The sequence below is a fragment of the Pogona vitticeps genome, chromosome 6, assembly GCF_051106095.1.
Source record: "Pogona vitticeps strain Pit_001003342236 chromosome 6, PviZW2.1, whole genome shotgun sequence".
NCBI lineage: Eukaryota > Metazoa > Chordata > Lepidosauria > Squamata > Agamidae > Pogona > Pogona vitticeps.
Genome location: NC_135788.1, coordinates 32,424,811 through 32,439,200, shown reverse-complemented (window position 1 = coordinate 32,439,200; position 14,390 = coordinate 32,424,811). Strand labels below are relative to the sequence as shown.

General features: G+C 41.0%; 1 protein-coding gene across 11 annotated transcripts in view; it reads right to left on the bottom strand.

Moving 5' to 3' along the window:
- Positions 1 to 14,390, bottom strand: part of HDAC9 (histone deacetylase 9) — a 546,236-nt gene that overhangs the window by 26,033 nt on the left and 505,813 nt on the right. For all 11 annotated transcript variants that reach the window (XM_073003276.2, XM_078377172.1, XM_078377173.1 and 8 more), the window contains one exon: positions 4,762 to 4,895. In XM_073003276.2, coding sequence (XP_072859377.2) covers positions 4,762 to 4,895 — 134 coding nt within the window. The remainder of the gene's footprint in view (positions 1 to 4,761; positions 4,896 to 14,390) is intronic.

Genomic DNA, 14,390 nt, shown 5'->3' with positions numbered 1-14,390 from the left:
TGTTACTGGTTCAAATGACAGCGCAAGAGGTTCCCTTTCAGACTTACCCACTCAAGATGTGAAGGGAGGCAGTGGAGACAGCAGAGTTTTGAAAAGTGACTTTTCAGATTATAACTGGAGTGTGTGGGCAACCAGCAACTCCCACACACTCCAGCCCTAAGGCATGGGCACCCACACCCAATAAAAAGCGGGAAGAGAATGTGATATTCCCACCAAAATAAAGAGAAAGTTTATACTTTTGAAAAAGCTTACTCTGAGACATTTGTAAGAGAAAGACTAAAAAAGTTTCATTACTTACAATAGAATAGATCAAACAGCAAACTGACACACACGACTGCTTTGAGCAACAAGCCTGAACAAACTGCTTCCAACAGATAATGGGGTGGGGGTGGGGGTGGAAGAAACTTGAACAGAAAGGCAGGACTCTGAATTCAGAGTCAGGGAAGGAATCACTGGCCATTAGTGACTTACATTAGTGACTGTTGACAGTCACCCCAGGCTAGAAAGCTCCCCACCAGCCACATCAGAGATGCTATACTAACAAGCAAAACCTGTTGTTAGTATAGCCATTGACATTGGGGGAGTCTGGGAATTGCAGTACCAGAAGGAAAGATTTCAGCCTCTGTTAGTCAGTCTACACGCAGATGTCTGCCCCTCTCCCCATATTTCTCTTGAATGCTTAAATGGGGTCTAGAAATTGACTTTGGATACCTGCATAGATTCAGTCCATTTCCACATTTTTATCTTTATAAACAGTGATGGAAGGCTGATATGGATCCCTTTGGGAGGAAAGCCATTGATTCTCAATGTTATTCTGAAACACACACACCCTGCAAAAAATAAGTTTACACTTAGAAGTAGGTCCCTTTGGTTTCGCTGGAATGCAAGTAAGTGTGATTTGGATCCAAGTTAGGGTTTCTGTGTAATATCCAAATGTAGGCTGTCATCCAAAGCACACATGCTTGGAAATCAAATACACTGAAATTAATGGGACTCACTTCCAAGTCAAATGTATTTAGGACTCTATTTTGTTCTACAAATGTATTTAGAGGCATAATATTAAAGGGAAACAGGATTGGTTTGGAGCATGCAGTTTGTCGCCCGTGGTGGTGAAACCGAAGGGGCATCCACCATGCCAAAACAGCAGATGAGTCATAGATGACTTCACACGCAGATTGAGAAGCCTCTCCAATGTCATGGGGGAAGAGATTCATTCTGGGGAGCCCTTCCAGATAAGACAGAGAAGGCGGGTAGGGGGCATAGGAAATGCTGAGCTGGAAATTTCAGGGCAGCCGGGAATTTTGAGCAGGATTGAGAATTAGGGGATCTGAATGCATGGAGAAACCACTGGACTATATTTCACACTTCGCCATCACACCTTCACAAATTAATATTTTTTTGTGAGGTTTACTATGTCAGAAGTAATATAAGAACTTACTGTGCCCTTTTTTCTCTCTTTTTAAAAAAATCATAGACAGTTCTCATGAGCAGTCTACTTTCATGCCCTTATTTGTTGTGATGTCTCTATGTCCAAGGTGGCTACACGTCTTCTTTTGGCGAGAACAACCCACCATTTGAAGGACTGCCAGAGGACAACCTTCCTTTTGATATCCTTCATTTGAAAGGTTATCCAATCCAAAATCCAAAGACAAAGAACCGTAAGGAGAAAGATCAGAGACCTTGAAACTGTACTTCACAATTAGCAGTGTTAGAGGAGCAGACTCGGCATGAAACACAACTCATCCCACACCACTGGGATGCATTGTAATTATAAACATTTTCATTTTGCATCTATACATACAAAATTAGTATTTGGAACTGTTCTTTTGTTGATGTCTAAGTGGCCACCTTCTAAATAATCCTGCCCACTTACCAAAATATTAGAAATAAAAATAAAAGAAGCAGAGACTTCCTCATGGGACCAGCTCGCCTCAGAAGGGTATCAAGGCTGGGTAGTGAGAAGGGTTTTCTCCCACCCTTTAGCTCTGTGTCTCATCTTTCTAATTCCCTTCCTAGGGAGGCCTATCTTGCTCCTTCTTTCTTAGCCTTCCTCCACAAGAGTAATAATCCCACATGTACCTACTTAGACAGATATCCCATTCAAATCAAAACTAACACCTTGCTAAGTATGGGTTGAAGCACAGTGTAAGATCTTTTCTGCCCTGTGCATAACGTGGAATCTTCTCAATTCCTAGACTGCCTAAAATAGAGGGTAACGCTTGTTATGGCATTCTATTTATTGGTATTTTGCTTTTACCTTTTTGATTATCATTGTGCTTTAAATACACGTAAGCCATACTGGATTTCTTTAACAACAAATTCAACACTGGAGAAATAAACGGCAATGGGTTGAGTCCAGATTGAATCATACAGACTATCTTAAGCTCCACTAATTTGAATGAAACTATACAAACTGAATCCAAACCAAAGTATTTCATAAAAATGATCACTTTTCTGCAGGTCATACACAGAAACCAACTGTCCTCAGAGTGTGAAATGTATTTGCGTGTGTGTAAGTGTATATGTTTGTTTCTCCTATGTTGGCTATCACAATGTTTCCCTTCCTTCCAGGGATTCAGACAAATTAATTGGGAAAAGCTCTTCATGGTGCTAAGCCTGTGGCATTACGTCTTTGTGTCCGACAGGCTTCCCATGAATGCTGGAAGTTGCTGCTAGTTTCACAGTTGCTTGTTTTGTAGATAAGTCTGTGTGTGCATGCACGTGTGTGCACTTGCGCCTATGTGCTGACAAGTAGCATAGATGGAGCCGTGCATTGCTACACTGAAAGGTTCCAGCCAAGAACAACAAAGACAGAGCAGAAGTATTCTAAAGCCCCCTGCATTCATGTTTATGAATTCTAATCCTCAACACATGAATAAATACATCTGACAAACTGCAGAGTGCCTCACAAAGGCCCTTCCTGACCTTTCTAATTGGAGTTCAATTGCATGTGCCATGATCAGAAGCCAATGTGGGCCGTGCCAATGTTTTTGAAGCGCAGGGTGAGTTGCATTATTTGTAGAAGAGAAGTGGCAGATAATATGTTCTAATCACCCTATTAATCACCTGCAGAAAATTGTATCTTCAAATTATTATAATGGGCGACTCCACTGGGCTATTTTTAAATTTCTTCTTGTGACTAAAGGCTGAAAAAAGGAGAGACATTTTATCTGAATGGGCTGTGTAAGTTAAGTAGAGGTAATTTACTGCGCTAACGAATGTCTGTAACATAACACCACTTAAAGTTTCAAATTGATGAAATTAATTACTCAAGCACCAGGCCTTCAATCACTCTATGCTGGATGCAAAAGGGCCTTTTTATATGTACCAGTGATTCATGTTCACCTAAGAGCACTGTTACACTTGTGCTTCCCTTAGGATGCGTAGATAACAGGTCAACCATCGATACATGGGGGTTCTGTGCCCATTTCTGAGCCCCCTCCTGACCTGAGTGGGATGCACAATCATTCTCCAACCAGAAAAAAACCCAAAAAATCTGAGAAAAATGTTCTACTTGTGGAGGTACTCTCCCCCACATGAGGGGCAATCATGGGGGCCTCCAAGCCCCACAGCAATTACAAAAAAGGGCAAATTTGTGAGCAGTCACTTCCTACTTTATATTGTTCAGATTTTAGGCATTTTTTACCATCTCTAAGTCTGATACAGCCTATGGAGAGCCTTTGGGGAAGAAATTTGGCCTCCAGCCTCACCCTGCTCTGAAATTTCTCCACGCCATTGGCAGCTGCCCCATTTTTCCTAATTTTAGGGCCAACCTGTCGTGAAGCATTTCCGTGCACCTCAGGAAAAGATTACCTACTTGTCTAATGCTAAGATACATTCATTTTTAAAGACTGCAACTGCATTTAATACTTCAAAAGTATTCTGGGATTTTAAAGGACAATAGCTGCATGCATATTGAAGCATATGGTTGTCCTCGTATCAAGGTAATAACATTGGTATTTATTGCTGTACTAAAAATGCAAAGGCCATTCTCCCATTTTACAGATACACAACTGATGAGGAACTTGCCTTAGAATTTATATTGAGCTCATGACAAGACAGACATTTTAGAACAAGTCAACTTCCTATTTCAGCAGTGCCTTAAATGGATGCCACCATGTTCAAGGCCACCTTTTTCTACATCCAATCTCTTTCCCAGATACCTCTACTTCCCGAGATCAGGTAGCTCATTATCAGAGACATTCACCTTCTAGTGGTAGTGTCTACCTACAAAATGGTCTTTCACAGATGCTCCTCTATTTTAATAGATATCGTTTTGTCTTTTTCTATCATCCTTTTACCTTTTCCAGTGCAATTCTGAAGTATAGCAGAAAGTAGTGCCATTCCACTTAGTTAGATTTTATTTTTCATTCTTGCTTTTTGTTATCTGAGAGAGAAATGTTGTTCTTACTTGTTTTTACAGGATTTGCTATGCGCACTGGGTGTAGGGTGCACCTGTACACTAGAGGTAATATAATACACAGGCACCGGATGTATATGTTACAAATAATATAAAAATTCAATTGACTGGCAATAGTCAAAGCATCAGTTCACCCTACAATGTCCAGCCATAAATGGGCACAGTAAGTATCCATACATTCAGTGGCCACCCAGTGATTGGTTGCCATTACTGCTTAGGCAGTAGGGTAGGTAACCTCAAGCTGCATTATGAATAATCATTGGTGATCAGATAGGCAAAGTTTGGTCTTCCAATTGTTACTGGACAGTAATTTCCATCAGGTCTGTTTGTTTATTAATTACCTCATTTCCTAGCAGAGCATTGAGGCAAGCTTCTGAGGCATCACAGATGGCGGTAAGATCATGTCCTCCCTCCAAGGCCAACACCAAGCGTCCATCCGCTAATGTCAACAGCTGTTTGATGAGGTGACCAAAACCTGGTATGCCAATAAAATGTGTAAATTATTACATAAGAATGAGAAGGTATGAAATACTTTCTAAATTTTAGAACATTGCTGGGACCCTCCATGATTGTAACAGCACTTGGGTTACTACTGTCATACTCCCTCTATGTTCTTGAGAAGATTCCATCAGTGGAGGTCAGAGATGGACAAGATTTTTGTTGCAGTTCATTTTTCAGAAGAATTTGCTAACATATGCAAATTTCTTTTTATTAGAGGATGAAAGAAATTGAGATTTTGAAAACTGAATGTATAAGAAACCACAACCTGAAGATATGTTACACAGGCCCAGGGCTGTGAGTCCTTAAACAACCACGTTTGGGTTTTAATCCCTTAATTAGGTTTAATAATTGGCAACCATACTGAATTAGGACTGTCTCCCTTTTTTTTTTCTGAGGCTGTTCATTTATAACTCCTGTGCAGCAGGAAGGTCAAATGTGGTCAGGAAAGAGAACAGTTACTTTTCTGGAGATTACCTCAGACAGCATACCTCAGGCCATGCCAGTGACTATGTTGGCTTGGACATTCTATTAATAATAGTAATAGTAGTAGCAGTAACAGGAACAACAACTACAACAATAATCTCTGAACGTGGTCCTCTCCATAGTGGAAATAGTTTTACCTATTGAATTTGACCAGTACAAACTGGAAACAATTTTCTTCAAGTTCCTTTTGAAAATTTAGACTGTGTAAATATGAAGAGCTACAGAAAAATGAAGGTTTTCAGAAATCTGAATGCAGAAGAAAACCAAAAGTGACTAACTTTCTCATCCTAACTTCAGGTGTGCCTACAAGTGAAGTTGCAGGATTGGAGTCTTAACCATTTTCCATCATCTTTGTTGAGACCAGGACCTTTGTCAGCATGAGCAGCAAGATACTATAACCTTCCAGGCTTGCCGGTTTCCCTGTGTTGCAGACATTTTCTCACTTTCAAATTACATGCAGGTTGGAAAATAAAACTGAATTCTGTAATCTCAGCTTTCCTTCATGAGGAGGGGGAGGGGGAGGGGGAGTCTCTACAAAAGACTAAATTTAGACAGGATAATAAAAAGCATGGAAGGAATGGAATGTAAGTAAACTTTGATCTTTAGCCAATTTCCACTTTCTTTTTTTACCTTGAGGGTATGTTTCCATCTGTATGTTACACATAGGATCTTTAGAGGCACAATATCAGGACAGTGCTGTGACAGAATGAAACAACTCCTGTTGTATTACAGGAAATGAATGACTTCTTGCTTCCATTGACTGTAAAACTGTGCAAGGTACCTAAAGATATTTTGTAAACACTTTTACTCTTTTCTTTTACGCCGCTAGGAATGAAAAGTCAACCTTAATCCAATCACTTGTTTGCATTCTGAGCTTTATTAGATCATACACATGGCACCAGAAGTCTTTTCTGAGTAATGTCTTCTTCTAAGGGCTTGTCTAAATATTGTAATCTTGCTGATTTTTGTCTTTGTGTGTGTGTGTTTTCTTTTCCTGCTGATTCTATTGCCATATGAAGTGTCTGTGTGCCCATGCCTGCAAGGGGGGGGGGGACGCTATGTGCATAAAAATTTAGTGAAGCTCAAAAGGCTCTGGAATTACAGAAGTCCTCCTCTTTCCCTTCTGCCTTCATTATTATCTTTTCCAGCAAGTCTTGTCCTCTCATGATGCACCCGAAGTATGACAATTTTTTTTTATTCCGGAGAAAATAGACACTTGATGTGATCTAGGACCCACTTGTTCATAGATCTGGTTATCCAGGGTATCTACCAGCAAATGTTCAGAAAATAAAGGAGTACAATGCCCAGCTCTATTAATTTGCTTTGTTTTTCAATGTGAACTTTGCTTTTCTTTGACAGGAACATCACATTCTCCTCTTTCATGCACAGTTTGTGATCATGCCTCACAATGAAGTGGGTGGATGATGGTGCCACTTGCCTTCAGGTGCCAAAATGGCTAGTTACAGCTCTGGTCTTACATGTACAGTAATCAAAAAACAGCCCCTTGTTTTATTAATTCTGCCTCCAAAGTAAATGTATAGAGCTACAGCTACTGTATAAAGCATGAAAGGGTAACAAGCAATATTCCCTCTAATTGTCATCCCCGCTGTACAGGAGCCTTACCCGTCTGTACATGGGGGTGGAGTTATATCCAAAACCCAGAATTAAAAAAGGCATTAACCCCAGGTGCCCACACACCTTAGTGCTCCTTCAAAACATCATCCTAGAATAATAGAGTTATATGCCCAGTTCCTTCTGTCTTTCCTCATAGGGTTTGGTTCCAGTGCCCTAGTCATCCTTGTTGCCTTCCTCTGAACTTGTTTTAGTTTCTCAGCATCTTTCTTAAACTGTGGTGTCCAGAACTGGACACAGTACTCAAGATGAGGTCTAACCAGTACCAAATAGAGGGAAACTAGTACTTCACAGAATTTGGAGATTCTATATCTGTTAGTGCATCTTGAAATAGCATTTGCCATTTTTGCAGCCACATTGCACTTTAGGCTCATATTCAGCTTTTGATCTACAACAACAAATCCTTTTTACTCATATTATTATTGAGTCAAGTATACCCCCATCTTGTAACTGTGTGTTTGGTTTCCCCCCCCCCCCAATGTAGAACATTGTGCTTATCCCTGTTAAATTTCCTTCTGTTGTTTTCAGCCTAGTGCTTGAGCTTTTGAATTTTGTTTCGGTCTTCCAGGGCATTAGGTATTCCACCCAATTGTGTGACATTGCAGATTTGACAAGCATTCCCTGCACCCGCTCATCTAAGTTATTAGCAAACATGTTGAAGAGCACTGGGCCCAGAACTGAGCCTTATGCTACCCCACTTGTTACATCCTTCCAGTTTGAAATTGAGCCATTGATAAGCACTTTCTGATTATGATTCTGCAACCCACTGTGTACATGTGACAGCTGTTCTATCCAGCCCACACATAGCTGGCTTGCTAGTCAGAATATAATGAGGCACTTTGTCATGGCTTTCAGGAAGTCAAAGTATTGTATATCTACCACATTCCCACCATCTACCAGGAATGTTACCCAATCAAAAAAATGAGATAGGTTTAGTCTAGCAGGATTTATTCTTGAGAAATTTGTGTTGGTGTCAAGCTATTAATACATTGCTTTCAAGGTGCTTTTAGTGACAACTTTCTAATCCACTCCAAAGAATTTCCCTGGGACTGATGCTAGGCTGACTGGTCTGCAGTTTCAAGGTTCCTCCTTTTTGCCCCTTTCCAGGACAGGGACAATGTTAGCCGCTGTCCACCCATCCAACACTTCACCCATCTTCCATGATCTCAAGAAAGTAAAAGACAATGGTTCTGAGAGTTCTTCTGGCAGTTCCTTCCATAATCTTGGTTTTATTCATGGTCTTAGTCCAATTATATTTTTGGACTAAGACTTCCACAATCCCCTACCCAGAACAGCCAGTGGAGAATCTGAGAGCTGTACTGTAGTCTTAAAATGTAACATTTACAATCTCTGGCCACAATACCCCTTAGTTGTGTTTGCTGTCACCAAGAAAGATAGCCACCCCTCAGGAATTAGTATGTTGCTGCGGAGACATACGACATTCTTCAGGTGTTATTTCTGCCCACTCTCTGCCACAAGTTTTAGTGATGACATCAATGGAAGAAGAGTTTAGAGAATTATTTTTCTGACAGATGTGCGAAAAATTAAATTAAACATATTCCCAGGGGGAAAAATCCCTACAGGCTGAAACATTCCCTGAGAAAGCTAAATGAATTCTGTACTACAAACTGAAGTAAATGATAGATCTTCCCTCCCCCTCCCCCCCCGGCTTTCTTTCTCTCTTTTTAATAGTAGGTAGTCTGATGTTCCTAGGAAATCACCCTCGTGTGCCATTATGCCATTATCATGCACTTCTCATACATGGTGACCCTGACAGGAATTTTGAGGCATGACAGATATTCACAGAGTGGTTTACCATGCCATCTACAGTGAGTTTCCATGGCTAAGTAGGGATTTGAACTCAGGTCTCGTGGGTCCTAGCCTTGGCACTTTATCGACACTACACCACGCAGGCTTTCAGGCAATATTTGCAAAGAATACTTATGGATCTTTCCTGAAAGCCAGGAAGGATGTAGTAGTAGCCCCATTAAGGATATGAGATATTAATTTGCTATGGCTAATGGCTAGGGCTCATGTCTCTTTCAAGACAAAGCACTCAAACAGGAAGCTTGGCTTCCTAAAAGCTTGGATATGGAGAGATGGCCCGGGCACCTTCAGTAGCAAGGGAAGCACAATCCAAAACTTCCTTAGAGGCAATGTCTTCTTTACATGTTTCAGTACATTGAGAAGATTATATTTTAGAATGGATTGAGTCCAGTCTCAGATTAAATCCCAGAGGATAACCCATGCAAGCATCTACACTGAGTGGTCTATTAGTAAGGCAATGGTTTGAAAGCCCCTGTAATGATCTACAATACATCAACAAGCCAGTTCTTAAAATTCTCATCTTATACCAGTCTTGTGTAAACCTAAAGCTAAAATGTTTCAGTCACATATTCAAGACCAAGCTGCCGCCACAAGCCATTTTTCTCACACAATGGGAAAAACTCACAAGAGTGGATCATTCCTAGGAAAGCCCAATTTGCCCCAGCTGCTATTTTGAGGACTGCAGCCCACCTAAGTGAGAACAGAGAAGCCTGGGATGGGTGGCAAATGATGTCATCATCCCTAATGAATCCCAAAAGCCCTGGTGCTTAACCTCATAAGCCCCAACGCAACACTGTCTATATCTTGACAGCCCAGTTCCCCAAGAGGGATGGGGGGGGGGAGAGAGAGAGAGAAAGCAAGAGAGAGAAAGTTCAGCTATTAGTACTTTTCAAAGCTGCATGAATGATAGTCGCGACTTTTCTTCAGCCTAATTGTGGGTGATAAACCAGGTGATTTTGCCATGGGGAGTGGAAATGGCTTTTAACCAACAGCACTATGACAGCTTGCAACTGCATTATGGAAAATCTTAAGCAAGATTTGGATCCTGCCCCTTCCAGGAATCTTCAAAAGACATTAGCTTCCTAAAGGAAATCCCCCTGCAGTGCACAAGCAACAAAACAGCAGAAAAGAAATCCCAGACGAATCGTGTTTTTTAAGATGGACTTTGCTCCGTGCCAAAGAATTAAGTGAAAAAAAAGAAAGACAGACTCTCAAAGGAAAATCAAGGCGTGTAGTCACAGACTGTTGGAGCCAACAGAAGTTCTGTGCTTGCCCCAGAGCTGGGGAAAAAGCTACCTAGAATCCCCTAGTCAGCATGGCTAGTGGCCATGCTGATTGTGTGACTCTGGCAGTTGTAGTCCAAAATAATAAAAAAGAGGAAAGTAATGTTTCCAAGCTCTGCTTCTCCCAATAGAGAATGACTGGCTTTCCAAACTCCAGATTAGACTGGGAATAGGTGGAGTCAAGGAGAAGGAGACAAAGGGCGTTGACTTCATTCCCTTACCTTCTGACTCACACCAAACCTCAGAAACCAGGAGCAGTTCCTGGTGTTTGCTGGCTTTCCAAAAGAGACCACGACTACTTGGGCCAACTGTGAGAACGGCTTCACAAAACCATTTTCATTTGGGCATCCTGTACTAGAAAGGAGGCAGTTTTCCTGCGGTAAGTAAGATTTATAGTAAGATGGCATTTTCTGTGAACTGTGAGCCTTCAGGGGAAAGCTTAGAATGGAAAGTCTTTTTAAAATGGAAAATCAAGTGGAGCCTGCAATTAGACACTCTTTTTTAGAATCACCAGTTTGGTGGGTGTTAATATTAGCCAATCTAGTTCAGTTCTTTGTGGATTCGAGGCAGCAGTTATTCTCAAGTAGTCCCATTAGAGTCACTGACCAGTTCTAGAAACAGCAGAATTGTTTGCTACATTTATATCCTGACTCCCCCCCCTCCCTGTGGAGGAATTCAAAACAGGGCTTGTGGTTTTTCCCCCCTTTTCTACCCTCACCACAAAAAGGGTGAGGTAGGTCAAGCTGAGAGACATCAACTGGCCCCAGGTCACTCAGTGGAGCAAATCAAGATTTGAACCTGGGTCTCTCAGATCCCAGGTTATTGCTCTTAATTCTATACTACATTGGTTCTAGTCCTGAATGACCAAATAGTACATACAAAGTCCCATTGCGAGGTTTTTAAAAATCATTGTTTATTGTGATTTTGTAAATTCCTCTTGTCACGTCCCTCTGAAGTCCACACTAAAGAACTGGGAAAGAAACTGACAACTGAGAGCAGACCAAAGATATTCCTCTTTGGAGCGCCACTGATTTAGTCTTTTAGTCATGTTCTTAACCATTATTTACCATTTAGTCATACAGTTACTCTCTACTTTGCTTGAGAATGTGTTTTCCTCTCATCAAAACCCTTGTCGTGACCGCTGCCAAAAGTTTTCCCACCCACCAATGTTCTGCACTTTATCCTTGTGGTTCTTTCATGACCGTTTGATTAATTTTCATTGATTTGCTTCCAACAATAGCATCTAAAATTAACTGGGTCAGAGTATTTTTTTTTACATAACTTCCTGAGTCATCAAGCTCTATGTCCTAAATAAATACATCCACACAAGAATGAAATGATAGTTCAACTCTACCAGCTTCAGCTGGTGAGCCCTCCAAAGTTTCTGATCATTTAGAAAGTCACCGTGCCACTCCCCACTACTACTCACACCCACACATTGTTTATTAACCCAGTAACTTTATATCATTCATAAACTGCCTCTACAGTATTTGGAAAAACAGCCATGACACATCAGACAAAAAGTCTATCTCATTCTGTGCAGTATTCTAATTGTGTAGTGACCAACAGATTGTCTACAGCAATGCTTCTCAATCTTTTGGCTGTCCAGATGCTTTGAGTTTTCAACTCTGAGTTCTCAACTCTTAGTTACCACATCTACTGCCAATGGTCAGAATGTCTGGGAGTTGATGTCTAAAACTTTGTGGACAGGGGAGAAAAGGAAGAAAACTGTCTTATGGGAGGCCCACATGCAGGACATAAGTGCAACACAACATCTCATTTGCATTGCCAACACCTTTGGTATCAGAGGTAGGCAAACTACCTCTGATACCAAAGGCCTTTATATCCACCAATATCTATAATCTTATACTGTATTACTTTAAAACTGTCCAAGCTGGCAGCCATCCTATGACAGTGAATTTTGAAGTTCCACAATTCACTGACTGGGCCAAGCAAGGGATTCTCACTCAGAAATAGTACAAAGATGTCCCCCCCCCCAATTTCTTCATAAGCTGCTCACAGCTGTCTGAAGGTCTCCATTTAGCTGTCTTGAATCTTACATCGTTCAACTTTAGCAAATGCCTTGGGTTCTGGTATTACATGACAAAGGGTTTTCGCTATTCATGTCCTCCACACTATACTTCCATCATGAAACTCAGAATAGCATAAACAGGTTCCCTGGTTGTCTCCTGTCCAGGCGCTAACCAGATCTAACCATGCTTAGCTTCCTAAGTCCCTATAGATTGTGTCCCCTTCATCTGTTATTCTCGTCCCTACTTCAGCAATCAAGCAATTTATCAGGAATTCTCCATGAAAATACCATGGAGCAAATCAACTTTGCTGAAAGATGGTGTGCCAATCACTACCAGTTTTTCCATACTGTTACAGGGTTTTGTGGCTTGTGCTTTGGTTCATGGGAGCCAGCTGGAATAGAGGCTGGTCCATTAGCACACTGCTTCACTCCTGCTTGGTGGTTGTATAAGGTAGTAAAACAATTGTATTCTCTATGATTCCCGTCATAGAAAATCAAGTATAATAATATTGAAGCCTACTGAACCAACCTAAGGTATCTTGGCTGTTAAATGTCAAATGACTATGCTACACCTGCCATCACTGGGATTGTTTCTTAGATCAGCTGATCATGGAAACAGAGATAAGGGAAATCAAGCAAAGGGGCTTAGAATCCAGGCAAACAAGCTATTTGGAGAGAGTTTTCATTTTCTGGGTCTTGCTGTAGCCTCAGGGTTTATGTAACTGTGAAGGCACAGGGGTCACATAACTGGTGCTCTAGTCCCTGCTTTTTCTCCAAATGGCCTGATGGGCCAAACTACATGTACCCAATGGCTTTCCCCCTAGAATTTAAAAGTTTGTCACATAGATTCCCCCCCTTCTCTCAGCACTACTGAACCTTATCTCTCCAGCTAGAGATCCTGGGAATCCTTGGAGGCTTCATGTGATCCGCTGACACTTGGTAATCCTATCTGCAATGTATTGGGTGCCTGCAGCTGGTGTTCAGCTAAGGAGCCAATCCGGAAGGGCTTCTCAGAAAGCAGGAAGATCAAAAACTATTGATTGACATTTTGCTAGGGCACCAGATGAGTAGATCACAGGAATTATTTTATACTCAATGTTATCATGGCCCATCTAGTTCAATGTTGGCTACAGAAGGGCTGGATGGACTTTAAGAGTTTGTAACTCAAAATCTGGCAAACTGACATTTTGATGATAAGTATTATTGTATTAAGATTTATTTGTGGGGTGGGGAAAGGGCTGGTAAAATACAGTATCTGGTACACCAAGGTACTGTAAAACCAGAGTACCTGTTGCATATTTATATTGCAAGATAAATATGTTTTATTTATTTCAATACACTTTCAGTTCTCTCCCACAACGCGACTGCTAGCCATCAGAGTAATTTCTTTTGCTATATTTTGTTTGTTTGTTTGTTTGTTTGTTTGTTTGTTTACTTACTTACTTACTTACTTACTTACTTACTTACTTACTTACTTACTTACTTACTTACTTACTTACTTACTTACTTGACTTTGATACTGCCCATATGGCTGCCAAGGCCACTCTGGGCATTTTACATATTAAACAAATAATTTTGCTAAGCAATGTTATTGTACAATGACCTTGTTCTCTGGTCTGGCTGGAAAGCTAATTATTTCACAATGTCCTTTAGTAAACTGCTGTTCAAACTGTATTTTTAAAGCACAAGTCACATTTACAGGGCTACTTTTTCTATTCCCCCTTCCCTCAATTATTCCAACACTGCAGATACATACAATTTCACATCCTGAAACATACACACATGTTGAATAAAATGACAAGGTACATCTCATATCAGGTATTTGTTTTTAGTACCAGAAGAAAGCTTTGGATACAGAAATCCATTCCTGGTTTTTACCCTAGCTTTCTTTGGGCAGAAAATTTCTTGCTGCTGTTTGATAACTAGAGACCACAGAGCCCCTGACCTGATGCAGACGAGGCAGTTATCCACCTGTACGTGCCAAGCTGCCTTCTGCCCACTTCTCGTCTATAGGGATGTGTGGGATTTTGGTTCTCCAGATGTTCTGGGACTCCAAATCATATATCTCTCTGCTCAACTTGAGATAAATGATTTTTTTTTAATGGCCCAAAATACTCCTGCCAGTGTATTCTGGGAGCCCCACTCCAAAAAAGTACCCTTTTCATCTTTGGTTCCTGTCAAAATAGCCAATGGTTGGCTATGAGGAGTTGAG